Source organism: Schistocerca americana, chromosome 2, assembly GCF_021461395.2.
Source record: "Schistocerca americana isolate TAMUIC-IGC-003095 chromosome 2, iqSchAmer2.1, whole genome shotgun sequence".
NCBI lineage: Eukaryota > Metazoa > Arthropoda > Insecta > Orthoptera > Acrididae > Schistocerca > Schistocerca americana.
In genome coordinates, this window is record NC_060120.1 from 1,037,517,197 (window position 1) to 1,037,540,716 (window position 23,520).

Sequence of the window (23,520 nt, forward strand, 5' to 3'; positions counted from 1 at the left end):
CTCCAGTGGAAGGCTTCGGAGATGAAGAACGTTAGTGTGTATTAAGAGATACCTCAAATAAACTGTCTGGATCAAGGAACATTGTACAACAGCGACCAAGCAAATGAGGCCGCACAGCTGTTGCGACACTGATTTCATATTCGGGAAGATGGAGATGCACTCCCCGATTTGGGTTTTCCGTGGTTTTCCTCAATCACTATGGTAAATACCGGGATGGTTCCTTAATGAAGGCCACGGCTGATCCTCTTTCTGTCCTATCCTCACAAACCTTGTCATATATTGGTCAAATGTGTGTGAAATCTTATGGGACTTAACTGCTAAGGTCATCAGTCCCTAAGCTTACACACTACTTAACCTAAACTATCCTAAGGACAAACTCACACATACACCCATGCCCGAGCGCGGACTCGAACCTCCGCCGCAGTCCATGACTGCAGCGCCGTAGACCGCTCGGCTAATCCCGCGCGGAATGTCATGTATTCTGTTGTTATATTTTGTATGGTATTGTGAGATAATGGTTGGATGAATAAAGATGATAGTGAAAATCACAGTCTCCTTGTTTCGCTACTAACATATAGGACAATACTACGGAAAGTCTATTATTTGTAAAGAAAACTTTCAGTTGGGGCAAAAGTATATCATATAATTAAAATAAGGTGTTCGTCGAGGTAAACGTTAAACCCACCACCTTACGCAGCAAGAGCTCAGATTTCTCCATGCATTATGGCCAGTTACATGCATCCGTTGGCCGTCCAGCACGTTTTATAATGTCGTTTCCTCGTCTTCCACAAGATCACTGCCCCTGCCATATCTAATCAATAATATCTGGAATGCGCTGTTCAGTGGCTTGCGGAGAGTATTAAGTAGCTGTAGGAGGAACGAGTATGCTTTCCGCTCTCTACCAATCACTCAGGTGTGACGTCCCTAGGGCTGCCCACAGATAAATCGCTAGGCAGCCTGCTGGCCCAGTTCTGCCTCATTGTCATCATCTCTGCTCATCGGAGCGTAAGATGCGCATCGTCCCGAACGAAACTCGTAGCCCAAAGCTAGACGAGCTGCCAGCTGGGCGATCTTTCGACAAGCCACCAGCCGAGTGGAAACGGAGCCATCGCGACGTGACAAGCGCCGATCGCGTGCTCTGTTCGGGTCGCTCCGCAGTTTTTTTTTGTTTTGGGAAACCAGGTAGAGGAAAGCGAGTAAAGTGGGATGCACTTTGACAGTTGGCCCAGTTTCGTCCGCGAGGGACATCCGCAGAAAGCCGTCGCAGGATGCGGCGCGGCTGCGTGTCTTCTGAGACGCGTTATCGCATGGGCGGACACCTCCTTAGGAACCATCTCGACCTGGCAGCTTTCGCCGTCGTAGGTGTCAGGCATGGAGAAAGTCGCCGCACTCCGGAACACGTCTCGCTACAAACACCCACTTCGTTTCTCGTGAAAAACTGTACACTATGCGTGGCATTCAGATTACAACATTGCTCTTGACGTACTCGTGAGAGGACATAGGCTGCTTTACCTCTTCGCAGAGTCGTTAACTAAATATTAAAGCTGTACGCCTGACAGGTGGCTCCAACTAGAATACCGGCAGCTTATAATTCAAGTGCAGCTATTCATGCAGGTCCAGTGTTAGCTGTAATCAACGTATAGCAGAAAATTTGGTAGATATGCTAATGCGTTGATGCGGATGCGATTTAAGCTGGTAAAAAAATTAGTTCTAATTTTGACCACTAGGTGCAAATCTGGCGCTGTACAGCATCTCGTCGATGTCTCCGGTGCAAATATTGAGCAAACTGTGTAAGTGGCGGTTAATAATAGAATCAACATTATACCTTTCTCACTTGTTTGACCTTTTCTGCCCACATCCCATTCTTAATCCATCACATATGGAAACATTTCTAAACGTCTTTCTTCCGTTCACGGCGCCAGAATTACATCTGTCTCGGGTTTGCGTTTCCAGCTGTGTTAGTTTTACATTCACAGTGATACATAGCAGTATAGATAAGTACACCGATCAAGAATTGAACGATACGCACACCCCGTGTGCGGGTCCACTAAATGCAATGGAACAGCGGCACTACGAAGCTATGTTGAACGACATTACAGTACTTTTCAACATCTAGGTGGACACGCAGCAAATCACATTTAAGTGCCTGGCAGAGCGTTCATCGAACCACCTTCACAATTCTCTATAATTCCAATCTCGTATAGCGCACGGAAATAATGAACACCTATATCTTTCAGTACGAGCTCTGATTTCCCTTATCTTATCGTGGTGATCGTTCCTCCCTATGTAGATCGGTGTCAACAAAATATTTTCGCATTCGGAGGAGAAAGTTGGTGACTGGAATTTCGTGAGGAGATTCCGTCGCAACGAAAAACGCCTTTCTTTTAATGATGTCCGGCCCAAATCCTGTATCATTTCTGTGACACTCTCTACCATATTTCGCGTAAATACAAAACGTGCTGCCTTTCTTTGAACTTTTTCGATGTACTGCGTCAGGTCTATCTGGTAAGGATCCCACACCGCGCAGCAGTATTCTAAAAGAGGACGGACAAGCGTAGTGTAGGCAGTCTCCTTGGTAGGTCTGTTACATTTTAGAAGTGTCCTGCCAATAAAACAGTCCTTGGTTAGCCTTCCCCAAAACATTTTCTATGTGTTCTTTCCAATTTAAGTTGTTCGTAATAGTAATACCTAGGTATTTAGTTGAATTTACGGCTTTTAGATTAGACTGCTTTATCATGTAACCGAAGTTTAACGGATTCTTTTTGGCACTCATGTGGATGACCTCACACTTTTCGTTATTTAGTATTAACTGCCAATTTTCGAACCATACAGATATCTTTTCTAAATCGTTTTCCAGTTTGTTTTGATCTTCTGATGACTTTATTAGTCGATAAACGACAGCGTTATCTGCAAACAACAGAAGACGGCTGCTCAGATTGTCTCCCAAATCGTTTGTGTACATAAGGAACAGCAAAGGGCCTATAACACTGCCTTGGGGAACGCCAGCAATCCCTTCTATTTTACTCGATGACTTTCCGTCAATTACTACGAACTGTGACCTCTCCTCAGACCATTGTCACATTACTTCTATGCTTTTTGCTGTAAGTTTTGGTGAAAGCGTATTACGGGCTTTTTCACTGTTTTGAACATATTTCCACGGAAAGTAATGTAACTGAGATAACAAACGGATTAATACTATAGACCTATATCTTTGACGTCAGTGAGTTGCACTGTTTTGGAACATGTTTTCTGCTCCAGTATTACAACATTTCTGGAGGCCAAAAATCTCTTCTATAACAACCAAAGATGGATTCCGAAAAGAACAATCTTATGAAACCCAGCGCTCTCTGTTCGTCCACGAGACCCACAAAGCAGTAGATTTAGGAGCCCAGTAGACGCCGTGTTCCATGATTTCCGGAAGGCATTCGATGAAGTTCCGCATTGTCGCCTAACGGAAAAAGTACGAGCGTATGGAATATCGGACCAACTGTGCGACTGGAATGAAGAGTTTCTACAAAACAGATCACAGCGTGTCATTCTGAACGGAGAGAACTCTTCAGACGTAAAAGTAATTTCGGGCGCGCGCCAGAGGAATCTCACAGGACTATATTTTGTGCAATATATATCAATTAAGCTGTAAACAGCCATAGGAGACAACGGGTCCCTTAATACTCGTCTGAAAATAGAATATACCTTTGAAGAGCCTCTCATATTTTGTCGGTTCGTTTCGGATTCACCCTTTATAGTACAATATGGCGTTCTTGTTGTGGTTCTCGGTGCTTGGAATGCTTTGATACAGTTGTCCAAGCTAATCTGTCCTGCGCATATCTCTTCATCTCTGGATAACTACAGCAGCGTAGATATATTTGGCCTGCTCACTGTATTCTCTGCTTCATCTACAGTTTTTCCTATCCTCAATGCGTTCCATCACCAAACTGACGCTTCCTTGATGCCTCAGGATGTGTCCTATTAACTGATCCATTCTTTTAATTAAGTGGTGACATAAATTTCTCTTTATCTTAACCCGATTCAGTATCTCCTCATTAATTATCCGATCTAATAATTTTCAAAATTTCTTCTTTGACACCAAGTTTTGTAACCTTCTATTCTCTTCTTCACTGAGCTGCTTATAGTCCACGTTTCACTTCCGCACAAGGCTACACTCCATACAAATACCTTCAAAAAGCATCCCTAACAATTTTGGCAATTCGCGTTTTTTATCCAGTCTTCTTCGATCGCCACCATTTACTTTGCCACCCAAAGAGCAAACTTCTTGTACTACTTTCAGTATCGAATTTCCTAACCCAACTCGACTACGCTGAGGTCACAAAAGTCATGAGATACCTCCTAATATCGTGTCGGACCTCTTTTTGTCCGGCCTAGTGCAGCAACTCGGCAAGGCATGGACTCAACAAGTCGTTGCAAATCCTCTGCAGAAATATTGAGCTATGCTGCCTCTACAATCGTCCATAATTTCGAAGGTGTTGCCTGTGCTGGATTTTGTGGACGAACTGACCTCTCGATTACGACCCATACATGTTCGATGGGACTCATATCGGGAGATCTGGGTGGACAAATCATTAGCTCGAATTATCCAGAATGTTCTTCAGACCAATCGAGAACCATTGTGGCCCGATGACATGGCACATTGTCATCCATAAAAATTCCATTGTTGTTTGGGAACATGAATTATATGACCGGCTGCAAATAGTCTCCAAGTAGCCGAATATAGCCATTTCCAGGCAATGGCAGGTTCAGTAGGACCAAAGGACCCAGTTCATTCCATGTAAACACAGCTAATACCATTATAGGGCCACCACCAGCTCGCACAGTGCCCTTTTGACAACTTGGTCCATGGATTCGTTTGGTCTCCGCCACACTCGAACCCTACTATCAGTTCTTACCATCTCAACTCGGGACTGGTCTGACCAGGTCACGGTTGTACAGCATCCAACGGATATGGTCGCAAGCCCAGGAGAGGCGCTGCAGGCGATGTGCTGTTGGCAAAGGCACTCTCTTCTCGTCTGTTGTCGTAGCCTATTAACACCAAATTTCTCTCCTTGTCCTAACGGACACGTTCGTCGTAAGTCCCATACTGATTTTTGCGGTTATTTCACACAGTATCTCTTGTCCGTTAGCACTGATAACGCTGCGCAAACGCCGCTGCTGTCGGTCGTTAAGTGAAGGGCGTTGACCTCTGCGTCGCCCGTGGTGAAAGACACTCTCTTGGCACTGTGGATCTCCAACTAATGGATACACTAACGATTTCCGAAATGGAATGTTCTATGTGTCTAGCTCCAGCTAAAACTCCGCCTTCAAAGCCTGTTAATTCCCGTCGAGTGGTGATAACCACATCGGAAGTCCTTCGACATGAATCGCCTGAGTACAAACGACAGCTGCGCCAACACACTACACTTTTATACGTTGTGTAAGCGATACTACCGCCGTACGTATATGTGCATACCACTGTTCCATGACTTATCACATCAGTGCATAATCGTTTAGCCTTTTTACTTCTGTTAAAGCTTGTAAATAGATTATTACTCTGTAACGAGCCATAAGAGACTTCGGGCGCCTTCTATCAAAATAGTGAGAAACTACCCACGAACAATATCCGAAATTTTGTCGGTTCGTATCGGGTTCGCCCTGAAACGAGAAAAGGAATTTTTGATAGAATAGTTAACTAAGTTGCTGAATTTCGAAACTATGGACCACACCGCGTAAGTGGCCCCGCTCTGCACGTGACACGAGGGAGGTCCTAAGTGCGACGCCTCCAGATTGCAGCGACAGGCACCGTCGCCGTCAAATCACGCCCCCCCCCCCCCCTCCCGCTCCCCTAGCGCCGCACCTGCTTGCCCTGATTCGTGCCGTTGCGTAACTTCACATAAACCATAATGGCGATCACCCGCCGCGGCACCACATAAAAAGGAAACGTGCTAAAGGTGAACGGCTTCGTTCGCATTCCAGCCGTCGCAGGCGGGACGCCCACGTTGGTACTTCGCTGACACACTGAGAGCCAGTTTTTTTTTTCTGCCTCGGATACCGTTAAAACATCCACTACACCTGCTGCTAGCATGTGAAGCGCTTTTCACAGCGCTACGCTCGTTACAAAATCTGCGAAATTATCCAGAGTAACTAGTGTAACATCACAAACGAATCAGAGTACACGTATCAACAGCAACTCGAAACAGCAACCACGTACTTTAACAAGTTTAATTGCTGAATATTTCTCAGTTTTCCACTTACTTCTGCCGTCTGATTTACATTAACGGGACTGAGTTTGTAGCAATTCTGAACGGACTATTTACGCAGAACGAAGACAGTGTAACTTCACTTACGGTTTTTCAACAATAAATACTACGGGAAAGGTATTGTACATCTACCTATATGCACGTACTTCTCACTTCGTTACCGAGGACCCTTCGGACTACTTGCGGATGAATTTCGGGAAAAAAACTGCGTGTCTTTGAATTCATCCTGACACTCTTTTTTTAAAAAAATCGTTGCAAGGCGGGATATACTATGGAAGCACTAGTAACTTGGTACAGTATGCGTTGAAGAGTTGTTATAAAATATATACTACAGAGTCTAGCAGAAGGAACGCCGTTTTCGCTGGCAATACACCCTGAACGTCTCCGCGACGCCATGGTACTGACTAAATCAATTATCAAGAAATCCGAATTCTAGTGTGGTTCATCCACATTGATGGGCGCTAAGCTGTGTTTCGTCAGTATACTTCTATCGGACAATGTATTCAGTTGTTTTATTGATGTAGACCTATTTAATTCAGATGATCGCGATCTTCATGGATGGAATCTTAAGGGCGTTAAGCTCTGTATTTCGTCAGTGTACTGCTGTCGGATGAAGTACTCAATTGTTTTACTGATAGTATTTAATTCAAATGATCGCTTCAGGATTTAAACAATTAAATTTTCAGCCGTGTTATAACCAAACCATAATGAATATAAAATCATTACAACACAGCAACATACGAACTGCTATCACAAATATATGCAGGCAAAAGATTGCAAAATAACTTATTTATTCTAATTTAGGAAAATGAAAGATCGTGTGAGAGCGGAAGTTAAGGGGAACAGTGGAAGTGTATCTGTGGACGCAACTTACACGGCAATCCGACCACGTGATATTACACTCCCATCATTGTGTGGACCGATCTAACTTAAACTACTTTGATCTGTCAACAATAACACAGTAAAATACATAAAATATAGTAGAGAATTACTGCCAGTTGAGTTAAATACCAACAGTTAAATAGATGAATGGATTACCCAACATCTGTACATTTAAGAAATCAGAATTCCTTCTTGCCCCAGAAAATCTATCGTGGTAAAGATCCCCGGAAAATCTGACCTCACAAACAGCTAAGCATCGTGCTGATCTCAAAAGAAGATGGTACTAGCGTCTTCCCCACAAGTCTCTACGAAATTCGAGGTCGTCTATGTAACGAAAAGCAGTTTTTCGCTTTAGGCAATATATCTGACTTACGGAAACAGAAGACAAAATGTGAATGTAGAAGTAGTCTTATGAAAACAAACGTGCTCGATCTGTAAATTAACAGCTACTCGACAAACGCACCGTCATACTGGAAGCTAATTTTGGACTATGGGAATAATTTCAACTGTTTCCAAATATCTCCTACATTTATAGCGTTGGTTGTGAAGAGATGTTGTATGATATAGTAAACGTTTACATTCCAATTTCTGGATTCATTATAACGATAATTCGAAACTATTAATAACATAAACTGAGAAGAAAATTTTGAACGTCTAGTGTAGTTCAGTAGTTTATTATATACAGGGTGGTCCATTGATAGTGACCAGGCCATATTCCTGTACATTGACCATTTCTCTTGGGACACCCTGTTAATTATTTGAGAATAGCTGACCCACAACATGTCTGATGATTTTTTCTAAGCGAAAGACTTACTTGTCCAAAAAACGTATCTTCTTCTTCTACTACTACTTCTTCCTCCTTCTTCTTCTTCTTCTTCTTCTTCTTTGGCTTTGCAGTTCATTGTTAACCTTGAATTCTTCAGTAGTTCTCGGCTAATAATCACGATCCAACGCACGAACGTTCCTACAGCCTATTTTCTGCAGTGTCCCATGACGCCATAGACCGGTCTAGTCCTCGGTCGATCACGTCTTCTTTGACCCCCTGAAGTCCCATCTGAGATCTTCTCAGTTACAACTGAATCGCTCATCCGTGCCACGTGCCCCAACGTAGACAATCTCGCTTATTTCACTGTTCCAGTAATAGTTGGACCTTTATACAGAGTCCAGTCACATCAATGAGACAACGACCTCATCGTGCAATAACCTGACTGGGGGCAGGTGCCAGCACTAACCATGGTGGCTGCATATAGCGTGTCGGGGGGACGCGGGGAACAATGTATTCGTCGTCGTAATTTGGAAACGGAGCAACTTATCTAACGTCCAAAAGGACACGATACTTGGCCTTTGTGCGAAGGATTAAGTTTGTAAGCCGTTCGCGTGGTTAAAGTATACCGTGCATGGAAAGATGGTGCTATCCAAAACTGATGCCGAGGCCACAGTGGAGCACCACGGACAACTGTAGAGATGTGTAGGAGCCAATAGACTTCTAACTGTAGAGGAAATGACCATCCAGATGGACGAAGGGGCCACCAACAGTGCCTTCTCAACGACCATTTAGCGAACGTTGTTGCGTATGCGACTCCACAGCAGGCGCCAGTTTCATGCACCCATGCTGATTACCCTTCATCGGTGGCGAAATGTGGAATTAGCACCACAATACCGCAACTGGACGTCCATTGAGACAAGTGGTCTTTCCAGATAAATCACGGTTCATGCGCCACCGTAAAGATGACCGTTGCTGTGTATTGCATTTCAACGATCGTCCACTGAGTGTGCCGTGAGTAGCAGCGCTAGGTTTCTTGGCTGAGAATCCAGGGGGCATATAGCCCGATGGAGGTGGCCCCACAGAGCCAACACGAGCCTACAGACTTGCAACTGTAGAGCAACAGACCACCCACATGGACGAAGGGGCCACCAACAGTGTCTTCTCAACGACCATTCAGCGAACGTTCACATTTACCTCGGAAACTTGGTCATTAAAATTAAAAATTATTGGATTGCTAGATGCCCAAGCTGTGAAGAAGGAAGATGGAGGTTGAGGTACTGCCATCGGCTGCATAGTACACACAGTGTCCACCAACATTAATGCGACCACTGTTAAAAGCCTGAACACCTACCTTTTACAGCGTGGTACGCGGCGCAACATGCGGGAAAAAACAAACTGCATGTAGAGATGGACAAGGTCCCCAAGGACTGATCCACTGTGCCTTCCAGAATGACGAGATCACCCAGAGACGGCCACGAAAACGTTGCCCAGACCATAACGCTCTCTCCTCCGGTCTAGACCCTTACGACACATATACCAGCAGGACAATGAAATGCAACGTGTAACACAGCTCGCAGTATATGTGCGCCATTCGAAGAGCACGAGGATGCTTTTACCGTACTCCCCTGGCCACCAACCCCGGATCAAAGCCCAATTAACCTTAATGACTAAGTTTCCGAGGTAAATGTGAACATTGGTGTTTTAAGCTTTTTATAAATGATTAATTTTGTAACAGCAGTTCAGATGCTCGAGGAAAATAGCTTTTTTCCGCAAAATCGGTTCTAAAAACACATGGAGGAGTATTTTTGACAAGCAATAACTTTCCAGTCATATGATGATTGATACAGGTTTAGTTCCCTTGCTTCTCAAAATGTGGTTGATGAATGTAATGTTAAGTGCACTAGTTACCAAACTGGTACTGAAACAGAGGATGACAGACTAAAGGCCGAAATACTAAATGTCTTTTTCCAAAGCTGTTTCACAGAGGAAGACTGCACTGTAGTTCCTTCTCCAGATTGTCGCACAGATGACAAAACGGTAGATATCGGAATAGATGACAGAGGGATAGAAAACAATTAAAATCGCTAAAAAGACGAAATACCGCTGGACCTGATGGTATACCAGTTCGATTTTACGCAGAGTACGTGAAGAAACTTGCGCCCCTTCTTGCAGTGGTGTACCGTAGGTCTCCAGAAGAGCGTTGCGTTACAAAGGATTGGAAAATGGCACAGGTCATCCCGAGTTTCAAGAAGGGACGTCGAACAGATATGTAGAACTATAGACCTATATCTCTAACGTCGATCAGTTGTAGAATTTTGGAACACGTATTATGTTCGAGTATAATGACTTTTCTGGAGACTAGAGATCTACTTTGTAGGAATCAGCATGGGTTTCGAAAAAGAGGATCGTGTGATACCCAGCTCGCGCTGCTTGTCCACGAGACTTAGTGGGCCATAGACACGGGTTCCCAGGTAGGTGCCGTGTTTCTTCACTTCCGCAAGGCGTTTGATACAGTTCCCCACAGTCGTTTAATGAACAAAGTAAGAGCATATGGACTATCAGACCAATTGTGTGATTGGATTGAAGAGTTGCTAGGTAACAGAACGCAGAATGTCATTCTCAATGGAGAGCAGTCTTCCCAAGTAAGAGTGATTTCTGGTGTGCCGCAGGGGAGTTGCTATTCACAATATATAAAAATGGCCTTTTGGGTAACATCGGAAGTTCGTAGAGGTTTTTTGCGGATGATGCTGCAGTATATCGAGAGGTTGTAACAATGGAAAATTGTACTGAAATGCAGGAGGATCTGCAGCGAATTGACGCATGGTGCAGGGAATGGCAATTGAATCTCAATATAGACAAGTGTAACGTGCTGCGAATACACAGAAAGATACATCCTTTATCATTTAGCTAGAAAATAGCAGGTCAGCAACTGGAAGCGGTTAATACCATAAATTATCTGAGAGTACGCATTAGGAGTGATTTAAAATGGAATGATCATATAATGTTGATCGTCGGTAAACCTTCACCGAAGAGTCAAGCAGTATATTGCTCCCTCCTACGTATATCACGCGAAGAGACTATGGGGATAAGATCAGAGAGATTAGAGCCCACACAGAGGTATACCGACAATCCTTCTTTCCACGAACAATACGAGACTGGAATAGAAGGGAGAACCGATAGAGGTACTCAAAGTACCCTCCGCCAGACACCGTCAGGTGGCTTGCGGAGTATGTTCAAAAAAAGTGTGTTACGGGATTTAACTGCTAAGGTCATCAGTCCCTAAGCTCACACTCTACTTAATCTAAATTATCCTAAGGACAAACACACACACCCATGCCCGAGGGAGGACTCGAACCTCCGCCGGGACCAGCCGCGCAGTCCATGACTGCAGCGCCTTAGACCTGTGGAGTATGGATGTAGATGTAGACTAGTACCGCAGCGAAATTACACGATTCCGGTCCAGAAAGGAGCGAACTGGCTGCACGGAACATATGCTGCAAGGACGTAGGTCAGAAGAGGTCACTTGAGCGTATTACAGAGCGAAAGTAACGGTAGTGCACTCCGTCCGGCGACGGAGAGGGGTGTGCGTACTTGCACGGAGTGCTGTGGAATTCCTCAAGGGAACAAAGAAAGGTGAAGGTGTGGCCGAACGATCGGATCTAGAAGGCGTAACGAGCTGTAACGCCGCGGGTAACATTTGCGGCGGCCGTGCCACGCCCCGGTGCGCCGCTGACCTACAGAGGGGCTGGCAGGGAGGGCAATTTCGCCCGGGGGCCGTGGGAACGGCTGCCGGTGGCCAAGCGGCCCGCACTTCTTCAGCTGCGCCGCCAGCGCTGAATACCCAGCAACCGGCTGCAGTGGTCGCGTGCCCAAGGCCCCGGGCTCGCCCCGTGCAGTGACGACACACCACCGAGCCCTCGCTGAACACGTTCGCCGCGTGTGGCAGCGCCGAAACCTTACACACTGGGTGCTCTGCTGGATAAGCTTCTACACTTAACCCTTTCCAGCCCGTTGGGCCCACTTCGACCTATTACAATTTTTAGAAATTTCTGAACAATCCACGAAATCGAACTGGTTCCACATGTCAATATGGCATGCTAGTGTGTAAACTTCATCAGATGGCAGTACCAAGAGGATGGTACACAGGACATTTCTTCCATTTTGTGCTCAATTGTGTGCATGGGGTCGTTAGTGCAGGAGATCTGCTAACGAATTATTTTTAGGGTAAATTTTGTTTATTTTTTAATTTAAAAATATGTAGCTATACTGTACGAAATGCTTTTGAAAAATTGTATTTTTTCAGAGAAGTATCACAAGGTTATAAAGAAATGGGCCCACAGGGACGCAGTGGGAACATTAGTACCTAGTCGTAGATCTGCAAGTGAAGTTATCCAAGGGGGGTTGGGTTGGCTTCTTTGGGGGAAGAGACCAAACAGCGAGGTCATCGGTCTCATCGGATTAGAGAAAGACGGGGAACGAAGTCGGCCGTGCCCTTTCAAAGGAACCATCCTGGCATTTGCCGGGAGCGATTTAGGGAAATCACGGAAAACCTACATCAGGATGGCCGGACGCGGGATTGAACCGTCGTCCTCCCGAATGCGAGTCCAGTAGTCATCCAAGGAAACATTACTGTGTGAATAGCGAATCCAAAGGCAAAAAGGTATGCGTAGTGAACGCTCGGCTTCTTTATAAGCCTCGTCGTTCCCAGCCCAAAGAGGAGCCTATGTCTTTGCTAAAGTTCGGCATACAAATGGCCAATGCATTGCTTCGGACTGAGAAACCTGACAAGAGGAGCTAAAGCAGCGAGTGTGCAACCTCCATGCTGTTCATCTTGCACTTGTTGATGATGTTATGCTCGACCATATTGTACAATGGACTGTACAAGACGGTAACAAACAAAGATGCAACCTGTGTATATCTGTGTAAAATTTGACTCGAAGTGAATATTGCAATTTTCTTCCAATGAGGTCGACTGTTTGTACTGGATATCACAATTTTTTTTTCCTATAACAAGAAAGTATTCAAGTACTTGATTAAAGTTTCCAAAATAATGTTATGAATATTATTGACTGTATTCAGATTCCTGAACTGTATTCTCAGTCTGGGTCCATTAGAAAAAATAATGCCTTAACACAAAAAGAACTTTAAATTATGCTTACAGTGCTTCTAGAAGTACTTACAAGTCAAAAATAGAGTTTTTACCTTTTTCTAATGCGACATAAAATGTGGGCTCGGAAAGGGTTAAAAGGAGTTTTTCAAGGAAAGGGGCATTCTCCACGAAAGGTACATAGCCTAAGGTACCGAGGATAAAACCTAAAGTAGGCTTTCCTGACTGTGGTCTAAAATTGATCGGATCCTCAGCAATCATCAAGTCAAAGTGAGTTTTCGCCCTCCATCGAAGACAGCAAGACTTTTAGGTACCTCCAAAAGACGATGCTCTGCAAGGATGTGATATATAAGAACCCCTGAAATTGCGGCCTTTCGTATATCGGGCAGACGACGCGTATAGTTGGTGAAAGATGCAGCGTACACAGAACATACATACATCCGGTTCTTACAGCCCCATAAATCGGCTGAGCTGGAGCAGGGCATCGTTACGGGGCACTCTACGCTGTGTAAAATCGGAATTCTGTCGTTGACTTCATATTTTTGGGACTAGGTAGTAACGAAAGTAGCGGAAATTCGTTTTACGAAGAACGGAAACACAGCTGTTTCAACTTGGACAAAGCATGTAATTGCGCCCTTTCTTTAATAAATTCGCAAAGACGTTGGTACAGTGCACCGCCTAATGATACATAGATATAGCAGTATGGATCGACCTTATAACAACATATTCAGTATGTGCTATCGTCCAAAGATCGTTATGCCACACCACACGCATCGATACCACAGACGATGTCTCGCTTCAAATGGGAGGCGCTCCTGAACACACAGCTCTCTCTCAGCACTGCAGCGCCATCACACTGAGATCGATATGGAGCTGACCGTCGACTCGTTCTGTCCCAGTTCGTGACATCTGATGAAACAGTCAGCGTCATCTGGTAAGGATACCAATGGTATTCATGTCTCAAATGGAACTGTACGCCGGCCAGGGTGGCCGAGCGGTACTAGGCGCTACAGCCTGGAACCGCACGACCACTACGGTCGCAGGTTCGAATCCTGCCTCAGGCATGGATGTGTGTGATGTCCTTAGGTTAGTTAGGTTTAAGTAGTTCTAAGTTCTAGGGGACTGATGACCTCAGAAGTTAAGTCCCATAGTGCTCAGAGTCATTTGAATCATTTTGAACTGTACTTTTGTAAATGTTGGACTTATTATCTAAAGGCAGTTGTAAATATTCCACACTCTCCTGTGGCAGTGGACTGTATAAAGGTAATCATCGATATCATTCTTGAAAGGAAGTGAACTAATGTTTGACATGTTGTAGATGTCATGAGCCATACCCCAGAGCAATCAAAGGAACCCACAGTTATGACCAGACGATTGTAGTTTCTTCACGTCATAGCACAACAGATGCGTAGGTCTTTGACGCCGAGCATCAACACTGGTGTTTGTGCCTGCAAGCGCACTGGGGCGGTCCGCGGGATTTCAAAAGGTGGACCGAGTGAGGTGGCTCAGTGGTTAGCACACTGGACTCGCATTCGGGAGGAAGACGGTTCAATTCCGCGTCCGGCCATCCTGATTTAAGTTTTCCGTGATTTCCCTAAATCGCTGCAGGCAAATGCCGGGAAGGTTTCTTTGAAAGTCCATGACCGACTTCCTTCCCAGTCCTTCCCTAACACAATGAGACCGATGACCTCGCTGTTTGGTCTCTTCACCCAAAACAACCCAACTCAACCCTCAAAGGGTGGAGCGGCTGCTGTAGTTTCAGTTTGTCAGCTCCCTCGGAACCAGGCCAAGAGGTACAAGCCGGAATATCATAAGAAGAAAGAGGGGTTCTGCTGCTGCACGCACTAAATCTAATGGATTAGTCACTGCTGTGCGAAAACATGAAGAGACACGTTATAAACACCATCACTACGGTTTTCTTGGCGTGTATGATTAATGGTGGCTTTCGCATGTACTGCCGAGTTGTTGATCCTATTTAGCTGCAAGACACTCGCATTTCAACGACCCAGTCGTCTTCTTCAGGTGCTGCGAGCTTGATTGTTTACGTGTACTCGCTACCTAGATTCCAACCAACCTGTGATGTATTGTTGGTGTCGCGCCTGCTACTTATACGTAAGTTCGAGTCCCGGCGTCCGCTACGCATTATGATGCTCATTCGTTTTTCGGTGCCTCCAGTCATTCCGTAAAAAGCGCAGTTCAAATGGTTCAAATGGCTCTGAGCACTGTGGGACTTAACATCTGTAGTCATCAGTCCCCTAGAACTTAGAACTACTTAAACCTAACTAACCTAAGGACATCACACACATCCATGCCCGAGGCAGGATTCGAACCTGCGACCGTAGCGGTCACGTGGTTCCAGACTGAAGCGCCTAGAACTGCACGGCCACATCGGCCGGCCAAAACGCGCAGTCTCTTGGCGTTTTTACAGCTCGTGAGATGGCCGGCACACTTTTAATAAGTTGAGTGTCGGATCCCAAGTCCTGCTCAAGTTGAAACCACTGTCCAGATTTCTTAGATGTTCCAACATTTTATTTCGATAGACTCGTTACTTAAGTTCTCCGAGACTTGGCGTTTTCAGCGCGATATTGGCCTCATCGTATTTCATTTCATGATTACGTTCGAGGCTATGCTGGTTGTTTTAGGCGGATGTGTCACTGATGGTCATCACACCTGTCCTGGACTGCTCTAATAGTATGCCCACAAAAGCAGACTTTTAGAACAGTCGTGGAGAGGTGCGAGAACAGTTAGCAACATATACGCCTAAAACAATCAAGCAAATCAGCTGTCGCCGATCAGTGCCTCGAGCACAATCGTGAAGTGAAACAGGAGACCAGAAATGTGGTACATACGCCAAATGTCTAGGACAGATTAACTGAGCCGTATATATCAGGACCGTGAATATCTGAAGACGCTCGTGTGTGGTGAACAAAACTAGCAGTAAATCAAGCAATATGCGATGTGTGTGGCGGTTTATCTGTGCATAACGTCCTGAAAAAGCTCCTACTCGAATGCTAAATTTTCACGCACCTTTGTAAACGTCAGTAACATGATTGATTTCGCAGGGTTTATGCAGAAAGTGCAGTACATCTGTTAAAATAATATTCACTGGACATGTGGACATCATACAGTTGTATCAATGGTCGACATTTAGCAACTAGCACTTCTTTGAAACGGGAACTTCCAGATGTACAATGTTATGGCTGATATTTCGACAGAACATACGGTCTTGGTAGCGGAGAAGATGACTTTCTGATGAATACATACGTTCAGATTTTGTCTTAGTTCTGCTCCAGTATATTTCCTCCCCTTTATCATAAAATTTACATCTCTAGGTGAGGTTAGTCCGTGGTTAGCATCCTAAGACCATCATGACTTTAAAGCGCTGTGGTATTCAAGTGATCCTTCGGCTTACATTGCTTTGACGAAACGGAAGAAGCCGATCAAAGAGAGCTAACCTTGGGTATTCCTTACTTTGCAACTGGCGGCTGTCCATTACGGGATGAAACGACAGAACCTGATCCAGTGTGGAAGGCCTCTCCCAAAGGCAGAAAAACAGGCATTGACTCACTCGTACTGGCGTGTACCATCTTTACACTAGTCACTAAAGCCTTCTATCAAAGTTCTTGTACGATAAATTAGTTTTATCATGACCTGAACGAGATTGTATAGAAGCCTTTAATTATCTGTTCGGACAGAAGTTGCACCACTTCTAGACAGTTTTTCACTATTAACGATGGAAAAGGAACGAAGTATGCGTAGTGGTTAACAATGATGTCAATAGAGACACTCGAATTGTGGAAGGACGGAGGTAGGAAATAAGTCGTACTCTTTCAAAGAACAATCACAGTTTTTACTTTAAGCCATTTAGGAAAATCTCGGAAGAACTATAGATAGATGGCCGGATGGGGATTTAAGCGGCTCCCATCTCGAATTCGAATCCAGTGTCTTAACGCTGAGTCATCTCGCTCTGTCCTCCTTGTGATGACGACTTCACTTTGACGAATGGAATGTTGGCAAATGGCGCTTCTAGAAATAACACATACTAGGATGTATAAAAAACCGTCTATGTCAAACACAATTGGTTATTCATTCATGCGTTGTAATGAGTGCTATCCATAGTGGATATCAAATTGATTCCATATTTTTAGATTCCAGAAGGCTTCTGACACCGTTCTTCACAAACAGTTTTTAATCAAATTGCATGTCTACTGTACATCGTCTCAGTTGGGCGACCGAATTCGTGATTTATGTCACAAAGGTCACTGTTCGTAGTAACTGGCAAGAAGTCGTCGACTGAAACTCAAGTGACATCTGGTGTTCCCCTACTCAGCTGTCCCCAATGTATACAGACGACTAAGGGGACCATCTGAGGAGACCTCTTAGATCGTTTTCAGATGATGCTGTCGCATATTGTCTAGTGAAGTAAGCAAAACGATTTGCAAAATGGTTTATACAATATATCTGTACGGCGTAAAAAATAGCAGTTGATTCTGAACAATTAAAAATGTGGGGTCATCCTTATGACTACTAAAAAAGTATTAAATTTCAAATACACTATAAACTGCACAAATTTAAAGGCTGCCGATTCAAGTAAAAACTTAAGAGATTATAATTACGAGCAAATTAAACTGGGGAGGTGAACCAAAGACTTTATTTTATTGGCAGAACACTTAAAAGATGCAACAAATCTACTAAAGGGAGTGCCTATACTACACTTGCCTATCCCTTAAAGAGTGCTGCAGTGCTGTATGGGATCCTTATCAGATAGCAATGACGCAGTACGTCCAAAAATTTGAAAGGTGGGCAGCTCGTATTGTATTATCGTGAAATTGGGGAGAGGGTGTCACGGATGCGATACGAAAGTTGGGGTCGCAGTCACCAAAGCAAATGCGTTTTTCGTTTTCTGGAGATCTTCTCACGAAATTTAAATCACCAATTTTCTCCTCAGAATGCAAAATTATTTTGTTGGTTCCCCCAACATGAGAATAAATAACCATCGCAAAAAATAAGAGAAATCAGACGTCGCACGAAAGGGTTTAGGTGCTAATTTTTCCCAAGTGCTATTCGAGAGCGGAACGGTCAAGAAACACTGTAGTCTAACAAAAAATGGTTCTATGAAGCCTCTGCCAAGCACTTAAGTGTGAATTGAAAAATAGTGGTGCTGGTGAACAACTTGAGAGGATGGATATTTCAGTGCAATGCCTCGTTCTGAGATGCCAACAGCTACTCGGATCACTTCCGAACAACGAACCCAAGTCTATCGAGTCACTCTTCACACAGCTTACAAACCATGCCCGATAATATCTCGTAGTCACGCTGATTCAGTTTTCTATGCTGTAACATCTTCAGTGTAAAGTAAGATATTCCCAACACAATTGTTGATAGAATCACCTTTTCCTTGATTTAAGACAACTATCTACGAACAGTTGATATTAAGGGACTACTTTTTCTTGCAGTCTTCTGGGTATCGTTAGAAACGTTAGCACACTTTCGATAAACAGTTTGAAGTAATTCTTTTTTCCAGGAAAGGGAACCAGTAGCGGATTAACATTTTACGGGAAGAACCCGAACTGCAGAGATAAAATTTGGGATGTTGTTAAGGAATATCTTCTGAGTATTTCGATACCAATGGTATCCGTTGGCTCGTTACAGAGTGAGTGTAGTTCGTTTGATTTTTTATTCCCATTTATTTTTGTATTTATTACACGGGAAATATTTGCAGCCCACTGCAAATTTCGACGATATTCGCTGTGTCTTGTTTGGATACAAGTTTGTTTCATTCATTCATTCACTAACATCGACCATGTATTTAGGGGTTGTAGAGAGGAGTGACACGAACAGGACGAATAAAACATATCAGTACTGGGGAAGGCGAATGGAAGGGTTCTAGGAAAGAGCAGTACATCTGCAACAGAGACCCAACAGAGGCTAGCGAGACCAGTTACAGAAGACTCCTCTAGCGTTTGGAGTCCTTACCAGAGACGCGCTGCTAGGTTCGTAATTGGGAAGTATAGCCGGTACTGAGATGCTTGAGGAAAATGAATGAGAACCTCTAGATGGTGCAAATGGCTTTGAGCACTATGGGACTTAACATCTGAGGTCATCAGTCCCCTAGCCTTAGAACTACTTGAACCTAGCTAACCTAAGGACATCACACACATCCATGCCCGAGGCAGGATTCGAACCTGCGACCGCATCATCAGAGCTGTTCTGGACTGAAGCGCCTAGAACCACTCGGCCACAGAGGCCGGCTGAGAACCTCTAGAAGGAAGGCGACTTGGTTCTCCCTTCCCTATTCCTATTGGATACACTTAGCCACTGTTCGAGGAAGACTCTGAGAAAATTCTGTTGTCACCCTTGCACATCTCGTATAGGAATCATGAAAAGTAATTGATTGCATATGCACTTTACCGTCTTCGGCATTAGCCTTCTTCACATCTCTTACAGCAAATACGTAGAAAAAGATCTACAATTTATTATTACATTACAACAAGTATAATGAACTGTAATTCATATTTATATAGCTCCGATGAGTAATACAGGTAAGATGTACAAACATAATACTTTTTCCTGCTGCTAAATGCAAAGTTCATCTTGTCGTAAGTTGTTTTTTGTACGGCGTGTACATGTCGTTATATAAATGTGCTGCCGATGGGTGGTAATGGCATGTATATACAAAAATAAGTAGGTAAAATAAATGGCATCATCCATATCTAAGAAACGGAATAATGTACTTCTAAAATATGCAGTTGTTTAAAAATATACATGAATTTACATAAAAAACTGACCTGAATATTTATTTAGATGTTACAACTCAACAAATTTTTTACTTTTATTTTTGTTATGTTCTCATTTGTAAAACCTGAACGAGTATTCAGGACAATTTTAATATAAATTTATGTGCTTTTCAAAAAACTGCGTATTTTAGAAAGTATATTATTCCGTATACCAGACATTCAGAAGCAAGTAACCTGTTTTACTTATGTATGATTATGTAATAATGCCAATGTCACTCACCCACAGTACTTTTAAATTGTGACGTTTATACGCTGCAGAGAAAAACTTACAAGATACATTTTGTATTTAGCAGTGGGAAAAATTGCTGTTTGTGCATCGTATCTATGTTAATCGTATCGGTTATACAAATATGAATTGCACCTATTTAAGTTTACTGTAAATGAAATTCTCAAGTCCAGATTTTTTTTCACATTTTCAGTAGTAAGAGTGAAGATGGCTAACGCCGAAAGCGGTAATCATAATAAGCTGCTTATGCGATCAACAGCTTAAAATAATCGCAATAGAAGTGCCTCGTGATCGCGGGCTCTCAACGTGACATTATGTCTGTCTTTTATTTATATCTCGCTCAAAACTCATAAGGAATAGGGCAGAAAATCGCTAGTGTTAGTCCAAAGTACTCTCCGCAATGCACTGTACCGTAGCTCGCGGAGTATATTCATAGAAGTAGATATTACTCGCAACGAATTTTTTTTCCCCCTCACTTAATTTCTATCTTCCATATAAGCCCTTCTTCGTGGACATCTTATACGGTCTACGGATTCCCTTGACAAAGTCACGTCCTGATGTAGCGTAGTATGGTTCGCAGTTCTCTTTTTCTTTGTGACAACTGATGTATCGTTCGTTTCACAACTTTGAGCACTATTAGTAACTCATCAGTAGCTTTCACATTCCCACCCCCCCCCCCCCCCCCTCTCCCCCCTGCGGCATCCAACGCTTCCCAACCTCTCCAGTTTGAACATTTTTTCCGACTCTGTCTTCAAACGAACCAACACCACATCCGTTGCATATTTTCCATCTATTAGCCACTTCTTCAGTGGTTCTCCTAAATCACTTTAGGCGAACCCCTATATGGTTCCTGCAATACAGCCAGTTTCGTCCTCTTCCCAATACGTCTCCAACTTACGTGTTATTCCGTCTGTGATAACTTAGCATATATCGTTCTTCCCTACCGGATAAATTTAGAAAACCTTATTGGAGAAGATTGTGCTACCATTATGCTACCACGTCTATCTCGCGCAGGGATCATAAGAGAGATTACGGCACGTACGGAGATATGTAGACAGTCATTTTTCCCTCGCTGTTTACACGGATGGAACAGAAAAGAAAATCCGATAATATTGGTACGATGCACCCTCCATCACGCGGTTCACTGTATCTTGTGAAGTATGGATGTAGATGTGGATATTATTTTGAACTGACAGTCAGTTTCCCTTTTTTTTTCTCCATTAATTTATAGCTACCCTGTAAGCTACAAAATTGATAAATTCATCTCTTGATGAAAGAAAAAGGCCGGCCGGTGTGGCCTAGTGGTTCTAGGCGCATCTGTCTGGAACCGCGTTACCACTACGGTCGCAGTTTCAAATCCTGCCTCGGGCATGGATGTGTGTGATGTCCTTAGGTTACTTAGGTTTAAGTAGTTCTAAGTTCCAGGGCACTGATGACCTCAGGTGTTAAGTCCCATAGTGCTCAGAGCCATTTGAACCATTTTTGAAAGAAAAAGTCATTTTTCTTTTTGAAAACAAGTTTTTGGCTGGTTTTGCAGCATTCGGGTGCTCTCCGCGCCTCCCCCCCCCCCCCCCCCCCCACTCCCTCGCTCCCAGTTTGGTCCTTTCTTCCCATCTGGTGTCGAAGTGAGTCAGTGCTATGCATTTTCTATTAGCAACTTCGTAAGTTTTTGGCGAATGCTGGAATGGTTTCTCCAATACGGCCACACTCGATTTCATCCCCATACATCTCCAACTTACGTGTCGCACTGTCTCTTTGGTACAAATGGCTCTGAGCACTATGGGACTTAACATCTGAGGCCCTCAGTCCCCTAGACTTAGAACTACTCAAACCAACTAACGTAAGGACATCACACACATCCATGCCCGAGGCAGTATTCGAACCTGCGACCGTAGCAGCAGTGCGGTTCTAGACTCAAGCGCCTAGAACTGCTCGGCCACAGCGGCCAGCGCACTGTCTCTAATGACCTCTTATCTATCATCCTTCCGCACAATGATCTCACAGGTATTTTTTTTCATTAATGTGTTATACGTATATTGCCTTACCTGCTACTTTTGCTACTCCTCTTCGTTCCCCCGCCTTTGAGGGTTCGGTATAAGGACATCATCTTGGCCGAGTACGACGTCGTAGCACACAATCACTCCCCAACACTCACAAATGAGAACTGTACAGAGTCGACACACAAGGAAAACAGCTGACCACTACTAGTATCGGCACACGTAGAGTATAGCACCAGAACGGAAGACGCGGAGCGAGTAAAGTTATCGCACACAGCCAACTACTGCCAGAGCCGCGACAAACGGGAGACGATCAGTAGTGCAGACGAGATGGCAGGTGACCGGTCCGTGTGGTCATGGCACGGTGGAGAGCGGACGCGCTGGTGCTCGCTGGGAAGTCGGCGCGGTACTACTGGCCGGAGGTGGGCGCGTGCACGCCGCTGCCGCTGCCGCTGCGCGCACGGGCGACTTTCGCTGCAGCTGCTGGCTAAGGGCTGAGCTGTCTCGGCAGGTACCGCTAGCCGTTCGCGGTTACGTCCGAACGGCCGCCAACGCGTGTCATCCGCGGAGCCGCGGAATGTCGCGGCACTGCCGAGATGAATCACAAACGCGAATGGAATCTCTCCCACACCTGATGACACCCAAGTCGGTGGTGTCGGAATTTACCTGCCGTCGGGATTTGGGTCAGGGATACAGTGATGCTCTAGAGGAGGAACGCGTCAGAAGAAAAGCCCGTAGAATTTTGCGAACTGCGATGTTGTGTACACGCTCGCGGTGTACACACGCTGATGACTAAACAGTTGACATCAGTGACTGTTGCAACTTTCTGCGAAATCCGCCACTGCTTATGAGCTCTGCTACATTACTGTAGGTATAGCCGAAGGGTCTATATCTTCAGTAAGAAAATGTATGTCCTCATTTTACTAAGGTTTGAAGCTCCTCTTTTCTTTCTTCCGTGAAGATGACACATTGGTGTCGAAACATGTCTGGGTTGGTTGGTTGGTTGGTTTGTTTGGGGAAGGAGACCAGACAGCGTGGTCATCGGTCTCATCGGATTAGGGAAGGACGCGGAAGGAAGTGGGCCGTGCCCTTTCAGAGGAACCATCCCGGCATTTGCCTGGAGTGATTTAGGGAAATCACGGAAAACCTAAATCAGGATGGCCGGACGCGGGATTGAACCGTCGTCCTCCCGAATGCGAGTCCAGTGTCTAACCACTGCACCACCTCGCTCGGTAACATGTCTGGGTAAATGTAGAACTAAACTAAATGTGTTCGCATAAGGCTGATTTCCAAAAACACCCAGTTTTTAAAATTGGTGTCCTACGTAACACGGGCGCCCTAATACTAATCAGGAAAGTACTTGGGCTCGAACAAACAGATCTGTATGAACGTTTGGTTACAGGACCATTATCTACCTCTGAATGTGCTGGTGGGTGTCGTTTTTCTGCGAAACTCTGCAGTCATGCTCTAGATATCACTGTAGATGTAATTGTA

At 44.5% G+C, this 23,520-nt stretch overlaps 1 protein-coding gene across 2 annotated transcripts in view; it reads right to left on the reverse strand.

The window, feature by feature from the left end:
- Positions 1–22,361, reverse strand: part of LOC124596430 — a 608,628-nt gene extending 586,267 nt beyond the window's left edge. Inside the window, exon 1 of one of the 2 annotated variants that reach the window (XM_047135562.1) lies at positions 22,075–22,361. In XM_047135562.1, the coding sequence (XP_046991518.1) occupies positions 22,075–22,136 (62 nt within the window). In that variant the 5' untranslated portion in view covers positions 22,137–22,361. The remainder of the gene's footprint in view (positions 1–22,074) is intronic. The other variant, XM_047135561.1, reaches the window with a different exon arrangement.
- Between the last annotated feature and the right edge of the window lie 1,159 nt (positions 22,362–23,520).